The sequence below is a fragment of the Rhodnius prolixus genome, unplaced genomic scaffold (assembly GCF_049639745.1).
Source record: "Rhodnius prolixus isolate KJV_2025 unplaced genomic scaffold, Rpr scaffold_8, whole genome shotgun sequence".
Lineage (NCBI taxonomy): Eukaryota > Metazoa > Arthropoda > Insecta > Hemiptera > Reduviidae > Rhodnius > Rhodnius prolixus.
The window spans coordinates 38,381,693-38,406,555 of NW_027411593.1; the positions used below are offsets into that span (position 1 = coordinate 38,381,693).

The window sequence follows — 24,863 nt, forward strand, 5'->3', positions numbered from 1 at the left end:
CCTGGACAATATTCAAAGCCAATGGAAGGAAACTCCTTGCTATTAAGTAGAATTTTTGGAGGGACATTTAGCAGGGATTTCTAGACTGGAAAGAAGAAAGAACGAAGAAGTAAGTAAGATAATGGAGGTGAGAGGCAACGTGTTAATGCGTATAGAGGAGAGGAGATTGAGATGGTTTGGACATGTGGTGAGGATGGAACGAGAACAGATAGCGAGGAGAATCTTGGTGGAGAGCAGAAGGTAAAAAAGAGAGACCCAAGTTAACATGGAGGGACTTACTAGACGAAAGCCTACAAAGAAATGATTCGCGAGAGAAGGATGCAAAGGACACAGAGAGATGAAAGAAATGTCTAAGAGAAAATTTCGATTGAGGGAAAACCTCAGCTTTGAGGATACTTCTAAAAGTTTCAACCCTGTTTATATATACGTCGAGATCATTGATTCCACATCATAACCCTTGTACTTTCTCTGGTGCAGATCTAGACAGAAACACACTCACGAAGAAAAAGAGAGAGAGAGACACCATTTTGTATTGACTGAAAAAACTGAAATCTTAAATGTAACTGAGTACAAACATAAATCCAATTAAAATTGAATAAATATTCTTTTCTATACTACGGCTTGTCACAGAACCAAGAATAATGGTTTTATTTAAGAGTAAAACCTGTAAACTACCTCTGAATCAATTTTCCTTGAATAATTTTTCAACCAAAAACAATGCAAACAACTTAAAATTCTATTCTGTAACATTACATTTATTCAACAATTGATTTCCTCAAATTTGGACCAAACCTTTGAATCAGAAGCTCCAATATTGCTTAATCGTAGATACCAACTTTACATTACACGACCTTTCCTTTTTTGAGATATTCCTCACACATTTCACGCTAAATTTGTGTATCATGTTCAATCGACCAAAAGACTTCTTCTTTCAGTTAGAAATAAATTTCGACACTCTTATTAGACGAAATTGAAAGTATAAATTAAATAAATAATAAGAAAAGTGGAACATCTTCGTTAAACGAATTTAACTGAAACTACTGTTTCGAACCACTGTGAAAATCTCAAATATCACGCGATTAAGGGAATGTGAACTTCTTGTGAATGTGAAGATTCTTCACGAATCTTAGCATTATTACAGGTATCTCTACCTAACATTTGAAACCACGGTTACGAGTACGGCTTCTCCAACATAATAAACAAAGGAGCCTGTAGAAGTAACTGATGTGAGATACTTGGGGATATTCTAGGCAAACTCTAGCTCTGAACTCCCCTGTCTTCTGGTAGGCGGGATACAAAAACATGCTAATGGTGCTCCGTGATAAAACATACTTATACGGTAATCTTTCAAATTCTCTAATGCCGATGATACTTCGAAATTCACTGTAATTCCACATTGAAAGCAAACATACAATCATAAATCCTCTACTCGTATAATGACTTTAATTTGAGATAAGCTCATCCCAGTATATGTTCCCTATATTTATGATCATGAAATGCCTCACCTGCAATCATTTTCCAACAAACCTTCCATCACTTAAGTTAACCCTTTTACGGCAAGTAGAGCTTCAGATTCATTTTTATCGCACAAAAATTGTCAAATAATTGCAGGAGGACCAAATTCGACAAGTAGTAGTTTGATTTCCCTGCTTTAGCACATCTTACACACACAAACACATGACTTTACATTCAAATTCTACTTATTATAAAAGCCACCATAAATAAACACGAAAAATCAAGAGATCCATTTCAGCTATTTAAGGAAGTGTCCATATCTAAAAGGAAGTAGGTGTGTAATGGGACCAAGTGCACAACTTATTTATTGTTTCATTTCAGTAAAGACTTCAATTATATACTGGGATTATAGCTATAATAAGGACTGCGCTTACTTTGAAGACCTGCTGCAATCACCGATAAATGTTTGCTACGTTAGCACGTCTATTAAAGTAAGTGCACTATATCAAGTGGCGCCTAGAGCAAATTCAAACAAAACCGAAGGTCATATTCGGCATTTCTGGGTTATAAACACATCGTTTAGGGCTTCAGTTTTAGCCGTTGTCTTGTACAGCAAACAAGATATTCATTTTCTGCAAATCGTCAAGCCACAAGCCAGTATCAAGAGCTTCGATTTTTTTTTTAGAGAGAGAGAGAATCCTGCCAATTCCCAGCGGATAACTTTTTGGAATATACTTCTTTATTTCACATTTAAACCACTCACCCACATCATTCAACAAATATTTTCAACTCGTGAACAACACTCATTTAAAAAATATATATTGACTTTGTACAATCCTACATACTCATAAAATAAAAATAAGGCATTAACGATCAACCTCGCAGATTATTAGATGCGTTCAAAGATGGGGATAAATAAAACAAAAAATAAAATTCCAAACAAGATCTGCTTTTATAATAGTTTTCAATTTAAGAAAGCACCTAATAAGATTTATAGTTTATTAGAAAACATAATTAGAAACCATTCCTCTCCTTTAATTCATACAAATAAAAAAAAAAAGTGAAAGTTCTAAATCATTCATGTACAACTTTCAGTGTCCACTTTTCACTTAAATATTTAATTTTTGTAACAAAGAAATAATAATAATAATAATACCAAAACGTTAAACGTTTAGAAATTATCGAAAATTCTTGAGCATGATATCTGAGAAGGAAAAAAAAAGTTTGGATCTATGCAATTATTCAAATCAATTAAGCAGCACTTTTTTTCTTGAATGATCAGTGCATTTTTCAAAAAGAAACAATTATTTAAATAGCAGCTCAATTTCAAAACAAAAACAAAAAACTGAATACATTCATTATTACCTTTACAATGTTTTCACAAAAGCAAGAACATGCTATAACATTAAGCAAATAATATGATTTATCAACAAATATTAACATTAAGAAAACATCCATTTTGCCGGGTATTGAAGAGGAGAGGAATAAACCAAAAAATGGATCAAATTCAGCTTTAGTTAATATTTTCTAAATGGTTCTGATTTATTTCAATTTTCAAGTACTAATTCAACAATTATCTATGAATCATCTAAATCCCTATGACTCACTTTCTAATTTTTAAAATATAAGGATACGTCTTATTACATCAAAAATCCTTGTTAAAAAAGTGAAAATATAATACGAAAATCCCTAATAATGAATCTAAACTATTCTTTTCCTCATTATCTCAAGGTAAAATAACTTGACAGATGAACAATTTAAAAATAGCTAGCCTTTTTAAGATTTAATATCAATTAAATCGAATAGCACCATTTGAGAAGTAGATAATTATAAAATATGTAAATAAGTTGTAAAAGAATGCTAAGTAACTGAAATTCAAAGTGGCATTGACTGGATAAAAAATCAATATAAATTCCTGTGGGAATACAAATGTGCTAAAACCATTACGTAAATAATTTTCTAAGGAGCTTATTTAAATGAAATTGTTTAAAAAAAAAAAAAAAAACCTGAGAAGCAAAGAAAATAATGACAACGCCTACAATTAAGGAAACCTTCCAATAAACACATTATAAGAATAGAAATCAATAAAGCAAAAGAAAAACAAGAAATTAACCTCACAATAAAGTTATAAACAACTTTATTTCTTTTAAAAAACATAAATATGTTTTCAAAATAAATAAATTCAATTCAATAGAGACCATGCAAACTCTCGTACATTTTATTTTGTAACAAAAAAAAGTTATTAAAAACCGCTCAGGGAAAGTTTACTTACGTTACCACTTTCGGCAGCTGGGGAATTCTCCACAATATCATAGATGATAGGTGGAAGTCCTGGTGTTCCTAGGAGAGAAAATCCTAGCCCACAAGTAGGATCTTTTTTATTTAAAACGACAAGCAATTCTTCAGCCATAGTTTGTACCTATGTCAAACATTGTAGCGGCTTCCCAGATGTTTGAATGAGTGATTCGGATGCATTGATAACTCACATGTAAACAATTTTAAACTAGAACAATTGATAAATCAATGCGAAAAGTTTGCCCCATCGCGCACATTATGTAAAAATATTGAGTAGCCCATCATTTAAAACACAACTTTCAAGTTTCAACAGGACTTGCAGGAAAAAAGATTCCCGAGCTTACCAGCAGGGCGAGCAGATGATCATCTCCCTCTCACTACATTTTCGCAGACGTACACACGCGCACTTTCTCTCAAAAATATTGGCTAACCTGTCAATAAAAAAATTATTTTCTCTCTCAAAAAACTAATTTTATTTTTTAATAACCCGACAAATTTCATTCAAAAATAACAAGTAAATGAATGAAAAAGAAATAAAATGTAACTAAATTAAATTTAAAAAATTAAACCCCCCTTCCCTAGCTGGTGAAATGAAATTTCACAGCAACATTTTACTGCCCATAACCAGTTTTAGTAGAGTTTTAAAGAAAAGTGCATTAATATGATATGTATGCCGGAGCATCGCTCTGAAAATTCAGCTCCTAGTTTTATGAGCAGATTTTTTGTTTGCCAAAATTTGTTCGAAAATATAAATAACCAAGAAGGTAAATTTTCACTTAAGTTAACAAATAAATAAGGTCATTTTACCACTCTTTTATTACTTCCATCGTTCAATTAGTGTTATTAAATTTAAAAGTAAATTTTTTCTAGAATTAAGATACGAGTATGAAGTATAAATTCACATGACTGACCCAATTCACATCAGCCACTAATCTATTTTAACGAAAGATTTGAAAAATATTAAATCGTCATGTTAGAAACATAAACTTTCAATTAAGTTGCTGCCTATTCTAGAAAAAATTATTAGGGATGTTCACAGAATACCCATGAATTCCGAAAAACACGCTTGAAAATTTGAAACATATTTTATTGGAATATAAAATATTCTGACTTACCTATGTAGATTCATTTTTATAAACAAAATCCTTGTCTAATCGATCTCGTTGATTTCATCCATCATAGCTCAATTTTTTTTTTTAATTTATTTCTAGGAGGGTTCCGTTTTGTTTCCATCAACAGAGGTTCAATTATCATTTTGTGAGAGGAATTTAATTTCCACTTTCACGTTGTACGTGAAATAACTGTTATGTTTGTCGAAAAAGTAAGAGATTTTCTTAAATAACTGGTTTGATATTCTACATTTGTTTTTACAACTAATAAGATCAACTAGTGTTGGTATTTTACTCTTTTTTTTATGGTGGTAAACTTTTTTTTGTTACTTTCATTTGATTTTCGTCAAATTGTTAAGGTAGTAGATGGAAAACGGACAGTAGAATGACGCACAACCAATTCTGTCCTCTTTACAGAGATTAAAACCAGGTACAATAAATTCTTGTATACAAAATAAAAGCTTGCGTCTTGCCTGGGAAATATTTAAAGTCAATTTTGAACTATTTATTTTAAATGATAAGCACAGGAAGCCAGTTGGAAGATATGGTCTGTACCTTCATAAATTATGACGTACAAAACACTTACCATTTTAGATCTGAATAAACTGTACCTGAAGAGCTGAATTTGTATGAAAAACCAAATAAGCAACATTGCAATAGTGTTAATAATACTCATCGGTAAGAATTTATTTATGAGTTTATAAGTGAAAATCTTGCAAAGTAACATTGTTGCATATTGAATTTAATAAATAATTCAGTTCAATAAAAGATATTGTATTGTTACTCCAACTGTCAAAATCGTAGTGGACATATAAATTATTTTCACTTTTATACGACGTTTATTTATTTCTTTTATTCAATTTTTCATAACTAATTTTTCAAGTTATTTGTTCAGATTGGTTAAATACTATGAAGAGCTCTAGTTTTTTTAGAGAGAGGAAAAAAAAACTAATAAGTAAAAGGACTGAATCAAATAATAATTTTTTATCAAATAAATTGTTAGTAATATTGGGCAATTGATGGTGTTTTAAATATGTTTAAGCAGTAAAAATCAAGTTGAGTTAAATAAACAACAAAATTTAATATAGTATTTTTGTTTAATTATAAAAATCAGCCCTTAGAACAGAGCATTATAAAATTACTTGCTACTTTCTATTTATGTATAAAATTTACTTACAAGAAAAGATGGGAGTAATAATATCTGAGATCATTTGACTCCTAACAGTACAATGAATATCACATTTCTACATATTTTTTTTTTTTTTTTTTAAATTAACATACCTAAAATAGGTACAAAAAATAAACTTAAAATTACTATACAATAATTTACATAATTAAATGTACATATTTACATTTGAAAAGCCTTGTAATAAAAACAAAAAAAGAAAATCAAAAATTGTTCCTTGGCTTAAACCTTGACATATAAAAATCACAATCCGTACAATAAACGGCTGGCGGAACTATCTGTTTCTTTTTACACAGATTGCACACTGTACTGCGCACCGTACTCTGCACTTTCGCAGGGTCCATCTGCCTCGGAGGAGGTGGATGTTGATAGGGAGAGTATTTCATTCCCGGCTGTTGAGTGGCCTGGGAATTTTGTTGTTGATTACAGTTTGTCAACTGATTATTAGGAACTTGTGTCGTTTGGTAAGTACAATTAATTGAATTACCAGCAAATTGATTCTGTAGAGCATACTGTTCATTCAGCAAAGGATTAGGTACCCTCTGATACACTTCAGATCTTTGCTGAACATCCTTCTTTATCTGTAACTGCTGCTGCAACTGTTGTTGATTATATTCTTGTATAGGCGCTTCATGTTGATACAAAGTAGCCGGCCGAGACTTATTCTGAAGCGTCAGTCCGTTAGAGAGATGGGGTCGAACCTTTTGAGGCAATGGCATGTAACATGGCTGTTGTAGTGAAGGTTGTTGTGTTTGATGTACAGAGAATTGTAAGGATTGTGATTTAAGCGGAAGTGATGGAGATGGTGCGCCACTACTACTTCCTTGACATAACTGTCCTGTTTGGCTCGGTAAACCAGCGTTAGAACTTATATTTTGGGCAGGAGTTCCATTTACATGGTTGTTGTGGTTTATCTGAGCCTGTTGATGAATATTTGCTGGCAACATGTGTTGTTGATGGGATGTATAACTCAATGGTACTTGGTGATACGGTCGTGACTGAGAACAACTAGTTGGAACTTGATTATGCGCAATACTTGAATATGCTGAATTAAGCTGCTGATCCATCAACGCTGTTTGAATCGCTGAATTGTTCTTCTGCTGATAACCGTTACTCAGTTGATGATTTTGATTTATCTGATAATGTTGCTGCATATTTTGACCATTTAAGCAGCTATTATGATTGTTAATAGGCTGTCTTAGTTGATTCTGTAACATTTGATTGTGCACATTAGGCGAAGGTATATTTCTTTGCGGTTGATGTAACTGAGATAATGAATTTACTGTTTGTTGAGAATTAGTTAATGGTTGCTGTCTTAAATTTTGAATTTGTTGATTTGGTTGGGTTAATTGGCCGTGCAAGATATTTTGCTGTACATTTGTTCCGTATTGGTTACTTGTTGAAAATGGAACATGCTGATAAGGACTTTGCATTGCATTCGGAGACAGTGGACTAGTTGTTTGAGAGACTGCCATATTCACAGGGTGAGATTTACTTTGCAATACATTAAGTGGTGGTAAAGCTAAACTACTTGCACTCTGACTAGAATAATTTTGATTGTAAACTATCTGATGTTGTACAGGATGTAAATTGTGGATTTGCCCATTTTGCATGAGAAGTTGACTATTTCCTGGGTTTGAATTTTGAGATGCGATTGCACTAGGTTCATATACCACATTTTCAACAGTAGGAATTCCACTTATCATATGGTCCATGACAACATTCTTTTGCTCCAAATCTGTTTGACACAAAGAGTTAAAATCTGATTTTAAGCCACTAGAAGTAAGCAAATTATATTTTGTCATGTCAATGTCTGGCATCTGTTTAGTGATGTATGAATCCCTTTGAAGAGATCCGTTGCAGTTTGAGTGAGAAACTGGATCTTCAGGATAATACTGCAATGAATGCATTTCATATTGAGAATCTGACCCTGAATTTATCTGCTGTTCAGGTAAACCGTTATGTACAAGGGAAGCTTGAGATGTTATTGGTAGCCCATTTTGAGGTTTGTACATATTCTGATGCAAATGCGTTAATTGATTAGGTGCTTGAGTCCTTGTTATTTGCCTACTTGGAACTGGAGAAGGTAACATTCTTTGGAATCCATTCACCCTTGCAACATTATCAACAGTCTTATCATTCTTGTCTGAATCTGTAATAATTCTGTCTTCTTGCCCATTTTCCTTTGCTTCTGGCTGATTTCTAGCTGAACATTGCCCATAACTTCCTGAATCGTTTCTTTTTAAAGGTACTACGGAATGTACAGCTATTTCTTTTGTTTCTTGATGGGGAGAATCACGATGAAGCACCGACCTCAAAACTCTTTCCAAAATTGGATTCGGTATGTAACTGTTAACCTTGTCTTCCTCAGCCGTAGCAACTAATACTACCTGTTCGCAGAATGTAACGTTCTTCTTCTTGCTAGGTTTCCTTTTTAGTTCCTCTAGCTTAGCGCTACTAACTAAATTGCTTTTTATTTCCTCGGATTTAGTTTCCTGCTCTACTTTGTTTTCGACAGAAGGTAATGAGGATGTTCCATTGGATAATGTTGATGGTGATGAACTTTTAATTTTCTCTGCTGTGGAAACTTCAACTGTTTTGGTGGATGGTTTTTCAACTGGTTTTACACTTATATTTTCGAAACGTGATTTCAAATCTTTTACAGAACTCACTTGTTCCTCTGGCTTTTCCATTTCTAGTTTCCTGCCATCTGCTTTATTAAACCCTGTATGGTTTCTAAAGTTAGTTTCCTGATTAGGCAGTGGTGACTGCTTTTCAATTGTATGAGTTATTGGTGCGTGCAAAGACTCAATGTTATCTTTACTTTTGATAGCTGCTTGTTTAGCCTGCAATTCTCTCAACCAAGACTCACCTCCTGATTGTTTATGATTCGTGCTATCAACGGTATCAAAAGAAGATGACTCTTTAAAACCATTTTCATTTAAGATTTGCTGGCGTTTTTGTTGCAACTGCTCTAGCAGTGTACTGGGCGTTAATGATTGGATATCTACAGGCGGAGGTGGGAACTCTTCACTAGCTTGCCTTGAATGAGTAACTGAGTTGAGGGGAGATGGATATGGCGGAAGTATGAAATCCTCTTCCAAATCTGCTTTATTAAAATCACTGATGGGCGGAGATCCTACTTGATGTACTTGCGCTGTTGTAACTAAAGTAGTCTGGTAGTTATTTTCCAAGTGAGCGTTAGAGTTTAGTAAATATCCGCCATTAGCGTAGGTAACAACCTCAGCACTCTTTTCTGTGTAATTATGCATGGGTGGTAAACTCTGTGGTTGTTCCTGCCAATTCTGGTGAAAATTTTCTGACAAAGGAAAGAGGCCAGAACGATCTGATTTGCTTAATTGTGAAGTTGTACGCAATGGTGGCGGCGGAGGGACTTTAGCCAGATGAAGTATTTTGCTATTGTGGAAACTTTTTCTCATTAGTTTACTTTTTTCCAGGTTAGGGTTGCCAGAATATTCTAAATGTCCTTCAGACAGGTATCCTGAAAGGCCGCCCGGTTTATCAATTTTTCCAAGATTTGAATCATCCTTTGACACACCTTTAACAGTCACTTCATCTTCCCGTAAATCGGGCATAGATCTGTTCTTCCTTCTAATTAGGCCACCCATAAGAAGTTTTCTTCTAATTTTATGCTGCTTTTTGCCTTGCTTTTGTTCTTCTGCTTTTACCTGTTTTTTCGCATCTTTTGATATTTGATTTGAAACAAATTCTTTTTCTTTTTGTTCTTTTTGAGTTTTGACACTTCTATCCTCACTGCGCGCTCTCTTTTCTTCTTTCTTGCCGTTCGGAGATTTATTATTTCTGTTTAGACTTCTACCAGGACGGTCATACAACAAATATTCTTCATCCTCTACTGTATTCTTGGTTTTTGTTGCTCTGGAAAGAAGACCTTTTCTTGTTTTTGGTAAAGTTGCATATATCTCAATACTTTTTTCTGATGATTTCTCTGGTATTTCTTTGGACTTGGTCTCTGGGACGGGATTAATAAGCATTTCTTTACTATTCTGGCGGGAATGATTGCCTTTATCCCGAGAATTCTGCCTTGAATGAGAGCCTGTCGAACCTCTTGCACTACATCCACTTCCTTCACGACTGTGACGTCCTTCACCATCTGTAAGCAGAAAATATTTATCTGTGAATGCATCATAATTGAAATAACGAAATAACGAGCAAAAATAATGCAACCAAAATTAAAATTAATTACGCCTTGGTCCGTTTGGATCTTCTAATCGTTTGTGGATGCTCCTAGCTTGCATAATGCACGTGTTATGTTTCATTCTCGCTGCGGAAGCAGCTTGAGGATTGCTGTAGGGTGCATCCATTGCTTGTCGAGCCTTCCCAACTGCAGCATTTGCATAAGATAATGCCTTTTCCAGGTCATCGGTTGCTTGTGAATGTTTCAGTAACATATCTGCTTCTTCACATAAACGTTCACATTCTGTAAACAACAAATATTTACGCGTGTAAAAAGGTATAAACAGCTAATATCAAAAGTTTATTAAATAAATTCAATTGTGAATTGTAATTATTGAAATATTTTAAAATAGTTCAATTAATTCTAAAAGTTGTTACCTGATGGTCCAATTCGATTGGAACAGTGCATATTTCCCAAAGAAGCTGGGGACTGATGCCCTTCAGGTATCTGAGCCAGCTGAAATGTAATAAAGCCATTAATGCCCATTGTAGTAAACATTGATTAACACGCAAATTTTTTTAAGAGCTATTCTAAAACCTAAAAAATATATTTTTCCAAATGGAAAATATTAGAATAAGTACATAAGAGAACCCTGAAACCTCAGCGGCCGGAAGAAATTAAACCCTTGAAAGTCTAAAGGTAATGGAAGTCATTTAAATTGTGGCAAATGAGTCATTTATTTGCACAAGTATAAGTGTGTTCCTCTAGCTGCTAACTAGGTTCCACGCTGTTTCATAGCATCTAACCTACACAGTCCTACCTAGATTAGATAGGGCGGCCTCAAGGCCTACGCCACTACGACCCCTTTGGATCTATTGTGGCTCCCCAACTTTAGAGCTCGCCCCCCCCCCCCAGACCCGTCCGTTTAATCAGACTCTTAATTCCGGAGAGCAACTCCTAAGTAAAGCTCACAGGCATTGGTTTTTCCTCCCCGAGAAGTAACATCCTTACAGTCCTACCTAGGCGGACGTTGTGGACAGAGGATGTCTTATAAACTCTAGCCTAAACTTTGCGCTCGTAATGTTTGGTCATTTGTGATGTAGTGTGACCACGGTTACTCTAGAGACTGTGATTTTAGCACATGCGAATGGAAAAGAACGGCATAGAAAAACATGAATTTAAAATGTAAACTCCATATGTGCATTAACAATTTTCTCACCGTTAACCGCGACCAATTGCTGGAAAATGAATTAAAATGAACTATTACTTATCTAGAACTCGTAAAGGTCTTAAAGACTTTAAAAAATGCAGGTAGAAATGATCCTGAATTTTGACCCCCAAGGGAAATAATCCAATAAACTTTTCGTTTACAAAGATTTTTCTATATTTTTTTTAGAATAAATTTAATAAAACAATAATTTTGATAAAAATTTAAAAAACACGGGAAATACAGTACTGGAATACACTCTTTCATACGGGTGCCACAATAATCTCTAGATATAGGTTAAACCAAGTCACATAATCCTTTAAAAAAAAAGTTGTATCAATTTACAATTAAAGGAATACAAACCTGTAAATTATGTTTCAGAGTCTGCTGTAGTGGAAGACTGTCTGTTGATGACAATGAGTAGGAATCGTATCCAGGATCGCACTGGCTGCCACTAGAACTTGATTCGCCTCCTTTTAAACTTGTCGGACTTCGAGGTACTATTTGTACTCTAAAGAAATTAAGTATGGTTAATTTCACAATGTCTTTGTTTTTAAAATCAAAAGCAACAGTTCGTTAAATGAATCCAACCATTATTACCTGTTATGCATTTTGCTGATAATATACTGATAAGGATTTTCAAGAGAAGTTGAAGAAGAGGAAGATGCACTGTTTCTATCTCCACTCCAATTACCGGAATCTCTTCTAACTAACTCAGTACTACCACCTCCATTACTCACACCATTGTTTCCATTTTGTTGTGCCCACTGGTTTCTGTTAACGATCATCTTTTGCATTTGAGAAAGATTCTGATATTCACTGAGGACTCTCTGTAAAACATTTAAGTATTTAAAATTTAAACCAAAAAAGTAATATAAATTAAGCTGAAATTGGACTTATTTACTTTATCTACTCGATAAAGTGCAGCTTCTTTCGGGAAATAAGAGAAATTACTTTGGATTTTTTTTATAAATTTATCAATCCTACCCTGTTAGTAGTTCTGAAATTTTAATGGTTAAGGCTAAATATTTAACAACTGAGTGATTAAACTAAACTGAACACTGAGTTTTATATCGTACATATCTCCTACATAAGATACCTGCCTGAAAGGCAAAATGCCAGCTTTCTCTGATAGATGTAATAAAAATAAAACAATAAAAGTAAATAAACAGTGCTTTTTACCTGAGCGGAATTTTCATTCGATTGTTCCGGATTTGGTGTAACAGCCCTCCTTTGCGATAGAGTTGCAAGACTGGGCTTCTCTGGACTTGGAGTTAAGGATCTTCGGCCCAAAGTAGGGACTTGGCCAGCAGGCGCCGATCTAGCTGCTGCAATGGCCATAGCTCTTGGAGCTATAGTAGTGGTACTAGGGGCTGTAGATGGATCAACAGGGGTGCCATCAGGAGCGGCAAATAGTAATAGCAATGGCTGATATCTACCACGTCGACACTTTTCTACAACCTGCAGACATTTAAATGATGTTATGAATAACAGTATTGGTATTATTTTTGTTTTATCTTTCCTTTTTTTATTATAAAGCAACAAAAAAGAATGTCGAAGAATATTTACCTGTTCCCATTTAGATCCAACTTCTCTGACATTTGCATCGTCAAAATAGATCCACACTTTTAATTTTGTATGGAAGAAAAACGTAGAGTAATGTTTTCCATAGTAAGTGACAACGCCAACAAGTTGATGCATACTGTTTGAAGCTGTTGGCACCGGAGATGGTGTATGAAACACATCGGATAATCTCAATGTAGTCCTCAAAGTCATCAGCAATGACATTATATGTTCCAAAGATGGACGATCTGAGTCCCATACAATGCCTACAGAAACAATCTCCGGATGGTTGGTCAGCGTACGTCTTATCTGGATTTTAGCACCACATGCGCTCTGTGAACAAATAAAAAGAACAAAAGCTATATTAGTTTTGTTTTTAAAGAGTACATAAAGAAGAAAAAAGCAAAAAAAAAAAAAAAAATACTACTCCAAGTTAATGTTGAAGGAAATGAAATTGGCCTTACCGGACAATCTCTAATGTCTCCCATGCCACCAGCTTTCTTGAGCAACTGTCCAAATAAATCAGGATGTGTAGGGCTAGCTACTTGCTTGGCTTGAGATATAAGAGCGGATGCTGAGACATAATGCACCATCTAAATCAAAATAATCATCGAGTTATAAAAGGATTTTATTTCAAAATGATGTTTCTCGCTCTGCCGAAAAGAGACTTGGCCGTGCGGTTAGTAAAAACAAAATTCTAACTCAGAATTAACCAAAGGTGTCCAGTTAATAAGTAGAAACAAAAAAAAAATTACCTGAGTAAAAGGTAGAGGTTCTGATGTAGCACCACAAGCACCGCAAACACTTTGCTCCACCAGAGTCATGGCGAATTTAACATGCGGTATGCAATGTCTAGCACTGCAGAGGTCTTCAGCTTCAGAACTGGCCAAATGGAAATGGATGCGTAGCAGAATGTTTTCCTGTAACATTATGATTGATTTTTAAAGTGGGACAAATTAAAATCTATTTTAAAAACAAAAAAAAAACTTCAAAACTTAAATTGGGTCTAAACTGAAGCATAGGTCTAATTTATTGGCCATTTGTTTGCATAAAATAATTATTGGCCCCCTCCGCTGCGCTGAAATGACGACACAGACCTTTCTCATGTGCTAACAATGGCGCACATTCGTTGAGATAGTCCATATCCACTTCGCCATTCCAGAAATGTACAAAATGATGGTACTGACTTCATGATAAGGTCAGTTAATAATCAACTCACGCGGTTACTCAATTTTTCGCAACGTCCGCTCTCGAAATGTCCCTTACCTACGTCTCACTCTCTCACTTTTATAAAAATCATCAATGACGTATTGCGGCATGGAGAGAAACCTGTTTATCTGGGGGCTGCATTAATGGTATCTTTCGAAATTATTTGCCCGAAATTCCACGTGGCTCGTTGATCCATCGCACAAATAACCGTCTCTAATCTGACGGTTGAGAATGTTTTAGTCAGAGCTTACGAGCTGCGTGAGTGATACTGATTTTGCTCTAACCAGGAAAGTGATCGTATAAGAACAACTTATTAATACTCACAAAACACTCGGCTGCATCGTCCATATAGCCCAGCTGAAATCGTTGCTGATCAAAGAAAGATTCTGCCAAAGCTCTGCGTAAGGCATCAGGAGGTAATGCACTTTCATGGCTGAATTGTAACTGAGAGAATAACTCCTGAAATTAGAAATAATTTATTTATTTAAGTAAACAAAATAATAATAATGATAAATAGTAAATAAGTTTTTAGATTTTAGAACATTTTCCAACTAGAGTCCCTTCTCTTTTCTAACTCAGGGCTGGAACAATAGAAGTTCATGGGAATGGTCCTCGGTTGTAGTAATGAGAACTATAATAGCATTTTCCGGTCTCACGCTGTCCGCCTAGGACTACACACTGTTATTCTCAGCTAGATCCAATCTTTTAACCCGGTTCTTTAAATTAATATTGAGGAAATATAAAATAAAATAAATCTAGCTATTCTCAGCATTAGGTATTAAAAGGTATTCGGAAGTGCATTCGTCAGATATTTTAAATGGTTACCTAGAAACTATTCAAGCGGGAATTTCCGTCCAGTTTTATGAATCATTCTCCACTCCTGTACTATCGGTAGTAAAATCGATTCTTTCCATTCAACCCGCTCTCTCCTTGCTCTCGTTCATAACTTCTACATACTTTTTGGATAGGATTTTTTTCTATTTACGATGCGTAATTACATTTTACTGAATTTAATTTTTGTAACCAATAAATACTCTATTTGTATTGAGTAATAATACCCTGACTATTTTTTTATTTAAAGAATGTAGTCAAGAATTTATTGATGAATTTAAATTCTAAGAAGTTATTTTCTATTTCATAACAAATTTTTATCATTCAGCAGTCATAATTAAAAGTTAATAATTATTTTGATGTTACTCATCAGTCTTAATTGAACGAGGACCTATTTGATTTTTGCAAAATATTGACTGTTAAAAGTTTAAAAGTCGCCGATCTCCACACTTTCAAAATTGGGATTATTTCTTTCTGTTCATTATTTTTGGTGACTGAATCCTAGTTTCAATATGGTGGAAAAATTATAGCCAGTTTCAGTCATAATAAACTTGATTATGCCGAGCTTTCGACCCCTAGGGACTGGGTCATCTACAGTGTGTTAACAATGATTATACGAGGGTCGTTTGAAAAGTCCGTGCAAAAATAAAAACTACTTAATTTTTTGGGGTAAAACTTTTTTATTTTTCAACATAGTCTCCTTTTAGGCTTATACACTTCGTCCAACGCTGCTCTAGTTTGTTGATCCCTTCCGAATAATAGGATTTGTCCAAGTCTGAAAAATAGCCATTCGTTTCTGCAATCACCTCCTCGTTTGAATAAAATCTTTTTCCCGCCAGCCATTTCTTCATATTGGGGAACAAATAGTAGTCCGAGGGAGCCAAGTCTGGAGAATAGGGGGGATGTGAAACGAGTTGGAACCCTATTTCCATTAATTTTGCGACCACAACTGCTGAGGTGTGAGCTGGTGCGTTGTCGTGATGGAAAAGGACTTTTTTGTGGGCCAATCGTGGGCGTTTTTTTTGCAGCTCGGTTTTCAAACGGTCCAATAACGATGAATAATATGCACCTGTAATAGTTTTACCCTTTTCCAGATAGTCGATGAGGATTATTCCTTGCGAATCCCAAAAGACAGTCGCCATAATCTTTCCGGCCGAAGGAACGGTCTTCGCCTTTTTTGGCGCAGATTCCCCCTTGGTAACCCATTGTTTAGATTGTTCTTTGGTCTCAGGAGTGAAGTGATGTATCCATGTTTCATGCACAGTGACGAAACGACGCTTAAAGTCCTGCGGATTCTTCTGGAACAGCTGCAAACCGTCCTTGCAACAATTCACACGGACTTTACAAACGACCCTCGTATTACAATGAATATGTATAATGTAACGTAATTTACAAAATTATTTACCTAATTTACAATGTACTATTTTACATCATTAGAGGGTCGGTGTGTCATCTGTCTTGTCTGCTCATGGACTGAGTGTGATCGGTCTGTGTGTTTGGTTGTGAGGAAGTCAGTGTTGCCAATTGTCAAGTATTTTGCAGAAAGTTGGCCGTATATGTTGTTTAAATTGTTGGTGTCAGTTTTTGAAATTTAGACTGTTTTCTGTCTTAGATATTGTTCCATAGCCCTGAAGATGAGCTAGGTCCGAAAAGCTCGGTATAATAAAGTTTATCATGGCTGAAACTGGCATTTATTTTTTCATCCTATTATTTCTTACCTATTAAACGAATAGCTACTCTCCTATAGGACTACCTGAACGGTGTCCTGTTGTTAGTTTAATGGTATAAGACTTCAGGAACAGAGAAGATGATAAGCAAAAACGACTGGTGAAAACCCTTCTACAACTTGCCAAAAAAAAAAACAGAGAGAGAGTATCCTTCTAGATCTGCATGGAGGGGGAATCGTCACTGCTTCTTTTGACTGCGACATCTTGGGAACAGGACCTAACCGATCTAAACGTAACGGCAATTATTTAAGAAAATGTTTTTAATTCTAACTATCGATCAAGTGGACGGTGGATTAAATTTAAGTGCAAGAACCTTGTAACCAAAAACCATTTATCGATTATTGGACTTTCGAGGAGAAATGATAGCAACCATTACCCCACTTCCCTGCTTTGGAGATGTAATTGGAAGGCAGGTGGTAAGCACAACGTGATTTGTGACCTCCAGTTTCCAAAACGATTCTTAGTAACTCATATTATACATTTTGCTGAGTCTATAGTTTCAATTTGAGCTTTCAAATAAAAGGTAGACCAAAGACCTAGAAGTTTCTCTAGACAATAAATTGGAAGTTGGAAAATTAAATTCGAGTAAAAATTTAACGATAGTTTTCTTTTTAATCGTTGAAAGAAAATACTGCTTTATTTAAAAATAATTTTTTAAATTTTGAAATTGGAAGTGGTTTCAGTTTTTCTGAAGAGTCAGCAGTTCCTTTAAAAGTTTGTCTAAAGAATTTAAGAAACAAGAATAAGTTTCATTTCTGTTTCACCCACTGAAAGAAATGAAATCTTAATTAACTTTAAAAGAGGAAGTTAAAAACTAATTATTATTTTAGCCGCCAGAGAGCAAAAAAAGACTTGTATTTTACATGCCTGAGGGGGGGGGCCCCAAAAAAAGGAAAGTATTTAAAAAACAAAAGACAAGGGCACACTTGAGCGCAAAACAGTAAGGAGACAAAACAAAACTAAGAGTAGGCGGTTCTTCCCGCGCTTTTCCATTCCCGCCTAAACACTAGGCCGCCTCCAGTCTGGACAACCTTGGAAGAAGTTGCTGTGTGTAGTTTTTATACCTTTATTTTTCCCTTCAACGATTGCATACTGGTTTGTTGCAGCCGGATTTATATAAATTACATGTCTCCCTGGACAAAGACGAAGCTAACTAAATTAAAATTAGATAGGACCAAGATTGATTACAGATTTAATTTACCAGCTACGCAAGAATAGTTTAGCAAAAATATTGATTTCTTAATTACTGTATGATGATATTCTCTTTATTTTTTAATTATTAGCAATTCCAATTTATTATCTATATTTTAACTGTTACAATTTCTTTACTCTTCTAACATTACGGTGAACTTGCAGCCAGTCCCAGAAGTTTATTTCTGTTTCATCAACAACCCACAGTCGTGTTAGTCTAACCAATGATGCCCCAGGAGAGGTCATGCAACACCAAACACCGACATCTTCAAAATTTATATTTGTAAGAGAGTCCTGTAGAGGTAGATGATGGTATATTTTTGAGTTATAGAAACTGAGCCCTCAGCCAACTGTAGCTTACCAAAAATCATCATCAACAACATCTCACACTAATGGGTTTTTGGTTTATTTCGACCGTAAATACAACTTTTTTTGCTTTATACCAACGTTTCGGTAATTTTTACTACCTTCTTCAGGGTATTATAAAAAAAAGTTTGTGAAGTTTAATGTATAGCTATATCATCATAACTGTTGATGATATAGCTATACATTAAATACTGTTGAATTCAACATTTATGATGATATAAGCTCTACATTAAACTTCACAAACTTTTTTATAATACCCTGAAGAAGGTAGTAAAAATTACCGAAACGTTGGTATAAAGCAAAAAAGTTGTTTTTTATTGATGATCACACCTCGATATTCCCTAAAAATCATCTCACACTAACTTAGAGTAACATTTTGTACATTTTATGAAAGCCTAAATCTACATTCTATGAAAAAAATTACGGAAGAAGGCAATACACAGATGTTTCGTCGCATTGGATTTTTATAAGCCAATCCTTTACACATATAATTAGTAATGTAGTTTCAAAATATAAGATCATGAAGGAATTTAATATAAAAATAATAATACATCAGTCTATCGATGGATTAAGACTACATATCTGATTTCTGATTAATCATAAATAAACGTAGAAAACCAAGTGAATCTATTTTCTAATAACTCTGTAAATCAAATCACTCCTATACGAGGGTCGTTTGAAAAGTCCGTGCAAAAATAAAAACTACTTAATTTTTTGGGGTAAACCTTTTTTATTTTTCAACATAGTCTCCTTTTAGGCTTATACACTTCGTCCAACGCTGCTCTAGTTTGTTGATCCCTTCCGAATAATAGGATTTGTCCAAGTCTGAAAAATAGCCATTCGTTTCTGCAATCACCTCCTCGTTTGAATAAAATCTTTTTCCCGCCAGCCATTTCTTCATATTGGGGAAGAAATAGTAGTCCAAGGGAGCCAAGTCTGAAGAATAGGGGGGATGTGAAACGAGTTGGAACCCTATTTCCATTAATTTTGCGACCACAACTGCTGAGGTGTGAGCTGGTGCGTTGTCGTGATGGAAAAGGACTTTTTTGTGGGCCAATCGTGGGCGTTTTTCTTGCAGCTCGGTTTTCAAACGGTCCAATAACGATTAATAATATGCACCTGTAATTGTTTTACCCTTTTCCAGATAGTGGATGAGGATTATTCCTTGCGAATCCCAAAAGACAGTCGCCATAATCTTTCCGGCCGAAGGAACGGTCTTCGCCTTTTTTGGCGCAGATTCCCCCTTGGTTACCCATTGTTTACTCGTAGATTGTTCTTTGGTCTCAGGAGTGTAGTGATGTATCCATGTTTCATCCATAGTGACGAAACGACGCTTAAAGTCCTGCGGATTCTTCTGGAACAGCTGCAAACCGTCCTTGCAACACTTCACACGATTTCGTTTTTGGTCAAGCGTGAGCAATCGCGGCACCCATCTTGCGGATAGCTTTGTCATGTCCAAATGTTGATGCAAAATATTATGTACCCGTTCATTCGAGATGCCCACAGCACTAGCAATCTCACGCACCTTCACTCTTCTGTCATCCATCACCATATCATGGATTTTATCAATGATTTCTGGAGTAGTAACCTCAACAGGGCGTCCAGAACGTTCAGCGTCGTCACTTTTGCCCCATATGGCCACTCCGAAAATTTTGAAACCACTTATAAACTGTTCTAATCGAAGGTGCAGAGTCACCAAAATGTTTATCAAGCTTCTCTTTAGTCTCCTGAGGCGTTTTGCCTTTCATAAAGTAGTGTTTAATCAACACACGAAATTCTTTTTCGTCCATTTTTTGAAAACACTCGACTTCCTCGATTCAAATGAATGCCAAACACAAAGAAATAGACCGATCTGGCTGAAACTTGGTGTGTGTTCTTCCAAGAGATGCTAATAACTAAACATAACCTCGATACGCGCCAGTAGTGCTATCTCTCTGACTTTGCACGGACTTTTCAAACGACCCTCGTACACTTATCTTGTTTTAATATCATGACTTCTTGAAAACGGAAAACCCACAAAAATGTAGGTTTTGGGATCTGAAGAGGGGAACGTTTCTCTTTCATAAATGTAATGAAAATCTACTAATAAATTGGGATGACAAAACAAAATTGTCAGCAAATAATTAGTTCGTGTGTTGTCCGTTAGATGGCATTGTTATGTATAACCACAACTATCTCAGAGGCAAACATGTGGTATATTTAAGAAAGACTAAAAGGACGTAGAACTTTTTGAAACTAAACAATGGAAACTGTCCTTGGACTTGAGGACAACGACGCCCACTATGCTGAATGCTGCTATAAAGAGAATCAATTCGTCTCGATCTATATATTGCCTTTATTGAATGGGTGAAGTGCATTATTTTTTTTTTTTAACTGAAAATGCAAGGAAAAAAAAAGATGGCGAAAGAAAAAAAAAAAGCAACGCGTGTGACTTTTATCTCACACACATGCACCAATACATTGTACATTCTTACAGACTTTGTAATACCATTTACTAAAACACTGACAATTAATGGTGCCACTGTTGGATCTTTTAGGTTGCAGGTGGTCTCACTTTATAACCACTTTAATTTTAAATCTACTCAGATTAAGGAGCCTTATCAGTATATAACCAAGAGTCCTAGTCACCTTTTTTGGCGTAAAGTGAAGTAATTTGCAAAAACTTGCTTGAGCACCCTTTGACCAATAGACCCCCATTTGTCATTTACTCTTAAGTAACTATTAAGACACAGGAAGCCGTGGGAAGGTTATTTTTTTGTACTATTCAAACAATTTAATAAAAAGTTATTTAAAAACAATTTCCCACACAATTTAATTTTTATTTATTTACTTTAAAACACACTCTATTAGCGGATTACGTAACTAATGTGGAGCGCCTGGTCTGGCCAGTTTAAGCAATACTCTTATAACCAAAAAATAAAATGAGTGATCATAAAAAAAAATCTTAAGGCGGAATTGCTATGGTTACGAAACTGTTAATATTGAAAGCCCACTCTCTTGGCCAAATTTTAAATTCAAGAATGAAATTACAAGTCTCGAACGCTGTCTCTGTATGAAATTTGAAATATTAAATAAGTGGGTAAATCATAACTTAGATCAAAACGTAAAAAAAGAGGTAATAGCCGAGTTGAACAAAAATCGAGTTAAGTTGGTACACTGTTTAAATTTATAAATATGCATTTTTTTTTCTCTAAATATTTAAAATAAAATCTGGTGTGACGTTGGCGTAATAAAATACCAATTTGTTAATTAATTGTTAACTTTTAATTGCTTTAACTTGTAACCCTTTTTTTTAATAGTAATGTTCTGTAATAAATAAAAGACAATTTAGTTCTAGCTACAGTCAAATGTAAATTCAAGAAATGCGCCATAAAAGTGAAAATTCTTTTTTGAAAACGAATGGATTAAATTATATTTTAACAGGAAGTGAATTGAAGCCAAGCTCATTGCGCTCAAAAAGATCATAAGTGGTTTCCTTAAAAGTGAAAGTGTTAACCCGTTGCCGCAAATGACGGCTATAGCCGTCCGATCTTTGTTGATATGTAGGCAAACGACGTCTATAGCCGTCGTGCACATTTTAATTAATAAAAAAAAAGTACAGCGTTAGTACGAAGTGTACTAACGCATACACTTGTTAATTATTGAATTAGTAAAGCAAATGCTGTATAGTCGTCACGACGGTCATAGCCGTCATTTGCTCTGGAAAGAGAAAAAATGACATGATGAGCAAATGACGGTTATAGCCGTCGAGAGTTTTTTTGGAAAAACCGTGGCCAAATGTGATAATTTTTACTTCCAAACATACAACTTACACTTGATTCCATCTGGCAGTCATAAACAATTGAGAAAAAAAAAGTGTGTTTCTGAGCACGATCATCAAATTAAAAGTGTACGGCAACGGGTTAATATAATCTTCTGGAACGTGCCTCCAGGCAGTATTACGCCTTTGGGTACGGTTAAACCCAAGTAGATGCATATATCTACTACCCTAGCTGATCCTATTGGTTGAGACATTAGAGTACTAATAGATTTGGAGTAACTAATTCGCTGCTTAGAGTATTTTGTGCGTTTAACCTTTAAAAGATTAAATTAAGTAATGAGACTGATTTTTTTTAAAATTTTTTTATTCAAAAAGAATTACAATTCTTTATTGTCACCTTCAAAATAACTTCCTTCTGAAGCCACACAGCGCTGGAGACGTTTCTTCCACTCCTCATAGCAATGCTCGAACTCCGATACTGGAATAGCCTTCTGCTGGCCGGTTACAGTCGTTTGAATGTTTTCGACTGTCCCAAAATGAGTTCCCTTGAGGTGATTTTTGCAACTTCGGGAAGAGAAAAAATGTCACAAGGACTCAAGTCAGGCGAATAAGGAGACTGAGAAGCCACAGGGATGTTTTTACTGGCCAAAAACTCTGTTTATTGAAAATTGCTGTGTGACAAGGAGCATTAACGTGTTGCAACACCCAAATTGTTCTTGATGTTTAGTCTCACACGAATGACCCTTTTTCGAAGTTTTTCAAAGAACCTCTCGGTAAAAGTGTTTATTGAGGTTTTTAAATTTTTTTCTCTTCGCGAAGTTGATGAATCACCACAAGGGAACTCATTTTGGGACAGTGGAAAACATTCAAACGGCTGTAACCGGCCAGCAGAAGGCTATTCCAGTATCGGAGTTCGAGCACTGCTATGAGGAGTGGAAGAAACGTCTCCAGCGCTGTATGGAAGAAGTTATTTTGAAGGTGACAATATAGAATTGTAATTTTTTTTTTTAATAAAAAAATTTAAAAAAATCAGTCTCATTACATTACTTAATTTACAGACCTCGTATGTTCCTGATTTGACGCTTCAAAAGAAGGCCAACAGAGAGCAATGTAAGCACGACGACCCATATTTTTTGAATGATACTCCAGTACTTTACAGTAGTTTTAGAGACGAAGATTTAAAAATTAGAAAGGGCAGCCATGAGCCCTTAGAGTAGTGAATAGTGTAGGGCTTAAATGCTTCCCGTAGATGTCCCTGAGGCTAATCAAGATCGAGGACCAAAAGGATTATCCACCTCTCCTAACCAAACGGTTTGGTGAATGTTCCACGTAATGGTTTTTATAAAATTAATTTTTGTATATATTTACTAGGGAACGCTGGATAGCGTTCAATAGGTTAAGGCAATAAGGTCACCAAATCGAACTGCGGCTAGGTAAGAGTGTTTTCAATTAGATTGTTACAGAAGGTAGGGGGTAAAAGAAATAAAAATAATAAAAACACTTTTTTTAAAAAATAAATCAGTTTGGATAGTATATAATGTTTACTAGGCGCGCCTTTTAGCAGCGGGATTTTGTGTTCTTGGCGGGAGTTGTGTAAAAGAGTAGTAGAACCGGTTTTTAGGTCTCTTCTTGTACGTATATTGCGACGTCCACGACGTCTAAACGGCTAAGAGGGAGGGAAAAGGTCTTTTAGAAAATTATAAAACACAAGCTTTGGTTATGTCTGCTGCTGGAGAGAGAGAGAGAGAATACGAGAGACGTTTGTGGCGATGGAGGTGGTATAGGTAAGTATTACAGCATCAGGCCGGCCAGCCAATCAGTGGCGAGGTTAAGGTACTCCGTCTAGTAGAGACATTGTGATTGGTTTTCTGAGCACGGTGACCTCTTTCAAGATTTTACACACTCCTCTCTCTCTCTTTCTCTTAGATTTACCTCACTACTACAAGCTATTATCTTTGCAAAAAAAAAAGCAAATCACATGGTGAACTTCTATTCTCTTTACTACTCTCCTACAAAACACATCTCTATCTGCTACCAGAGGAGGATATTTGCTGTTATATTAGCCTAAACAGTTACTAGACTTTCAGTTAGTATAGACGCATATGAATACTCGTGATCAAGCAGGCAGGCACAATCTTTAGGCAAAAGGTGACGAGCTAGCATTTGGGGGTCACCAGTGTGTGTGTGTGAAAGAGGACACTAGCACTTCCTCCTCATTACCTACTTCAGACAGACAGACAAAAAGAAAGGACAAGAGATTTATTTCGAGGAGAAAAAAAAAAAAAAAACTCGATTCTAATAATCAATTAAATAACGCGCATTATCGATAAACTTACCGCTAATAAAGTGTTTATTAGGGGCTGGAAAACGATCAGGTAATCTAAACAAAAAAATGTGCGAAACAATTTTTCCGAATAATTGAGCTGAAGATTTACGAGAATATGATTGTATTCCGGCTCTAGAACTTGTAATGGCAATTAATAAGTTAACTCACAGTATTCAAGTACAATAAATTTTACTAATACAGAAAATTATTCTAAATACAACAACACAAAAAACAGTTCAAACCAGTGTACCTCTTTAATAAATTCATAATTCTACAATATGGCCGTTATTCTACAGTATGACCTTACCCAATATGAAATCTTTAAAATGAAGCACGCAATAAATACACCTGCAAGTCAATTATTCTCGGAAGAAGTCCAAGTAGTAAATGTGACTAGTAACAAATTTACAGTGGAGAGAGTAAAAAAATAAATAACGTAAACCAGTCACAATTAGGCCAAGCTAAGTAAAAAAGTCAAAATT

General features: G+C 35.2%; 2 protein-coding genes across 45 annotated transcripts in view; both read right to left on the minus strand.

The window, feature by feature from the left end:
* Positions 1-4,140, minus strand: part of Efa6 (Exchange factor for Arf 6) — a 64,836-nt gene extending 60,696 nt beyond the window's left edge. For 38 of the 40 annotated variants that reach the window (XM_074122781.1, XM_074122749.1, XM_074122773.1 and 35 more), the window contains exon 1: positions 3,728-4,140. In XM_074122781.1, the coding sequence (XP_073978882.1) occupies positions 3,728-3,865 (138 nt within the window). In that variant the 5' untranslated portion in view covers positions 3,866-4,140. The remainder of the gene's footprint in view (positions 1-3,727) is intronic. The other 2 variants (XM_074122783.1, XM_074122782.1) reach the window with 1 other exon arrangement.
* Positions 4,141-5,937: 1,797 nt separating this feature from the next.
* The window catches only part of ec (ubiquitin specific peptidase echinus), a 167,146-nt gene continuing 148,220 nt past the window's right edge, over positions 5,938-24,863 (minus strand). For all 5 annotated transcript variants that reach the window (XM_074122801.1, XM_074122800.1, XM_074122804.1 and 2 more), the window contains 10 exons: positions 14,505-14,639; positions 13,727-13,891; positions 13,436-13,564; positions 12,978-13,304; positions 12,591-12,869; positions 12,009-12,238; positions 11,772-11,919; positions 10,639-10,717; positions 10,271-10,504; positions 5,938-10,177 (listed from right to left, as the gene is read on the minus strand). In XM_074122801.1, coding sequence (XP_073978902.1) covers positions 6,249-10,177; positions 10,271-10,504; positions 10,639-10,717; positions 11,772-11,919; positions 12,009-12,238; positions 12,591-12,869; positions 12,978-13,304; positions 13,436-13,564; positions 13,727-13,891; positions 14,505-14,639 — 5,655 coding nt within the window. In that variant the 3' untranslated portion in view covers positions 5,938-6,248. The remainder of the gene's footprint in view (positions 10,178-10,270; positions 10,505-10,638; positions 10,718-11,771; positions 11,920-12,008; positions 12,239-12,590; positions 12,870-12,977; positions 13,305-13,435; positions 13,565-13,726; positions 13,892-14,504; positions 14,640-24,863) is intronic.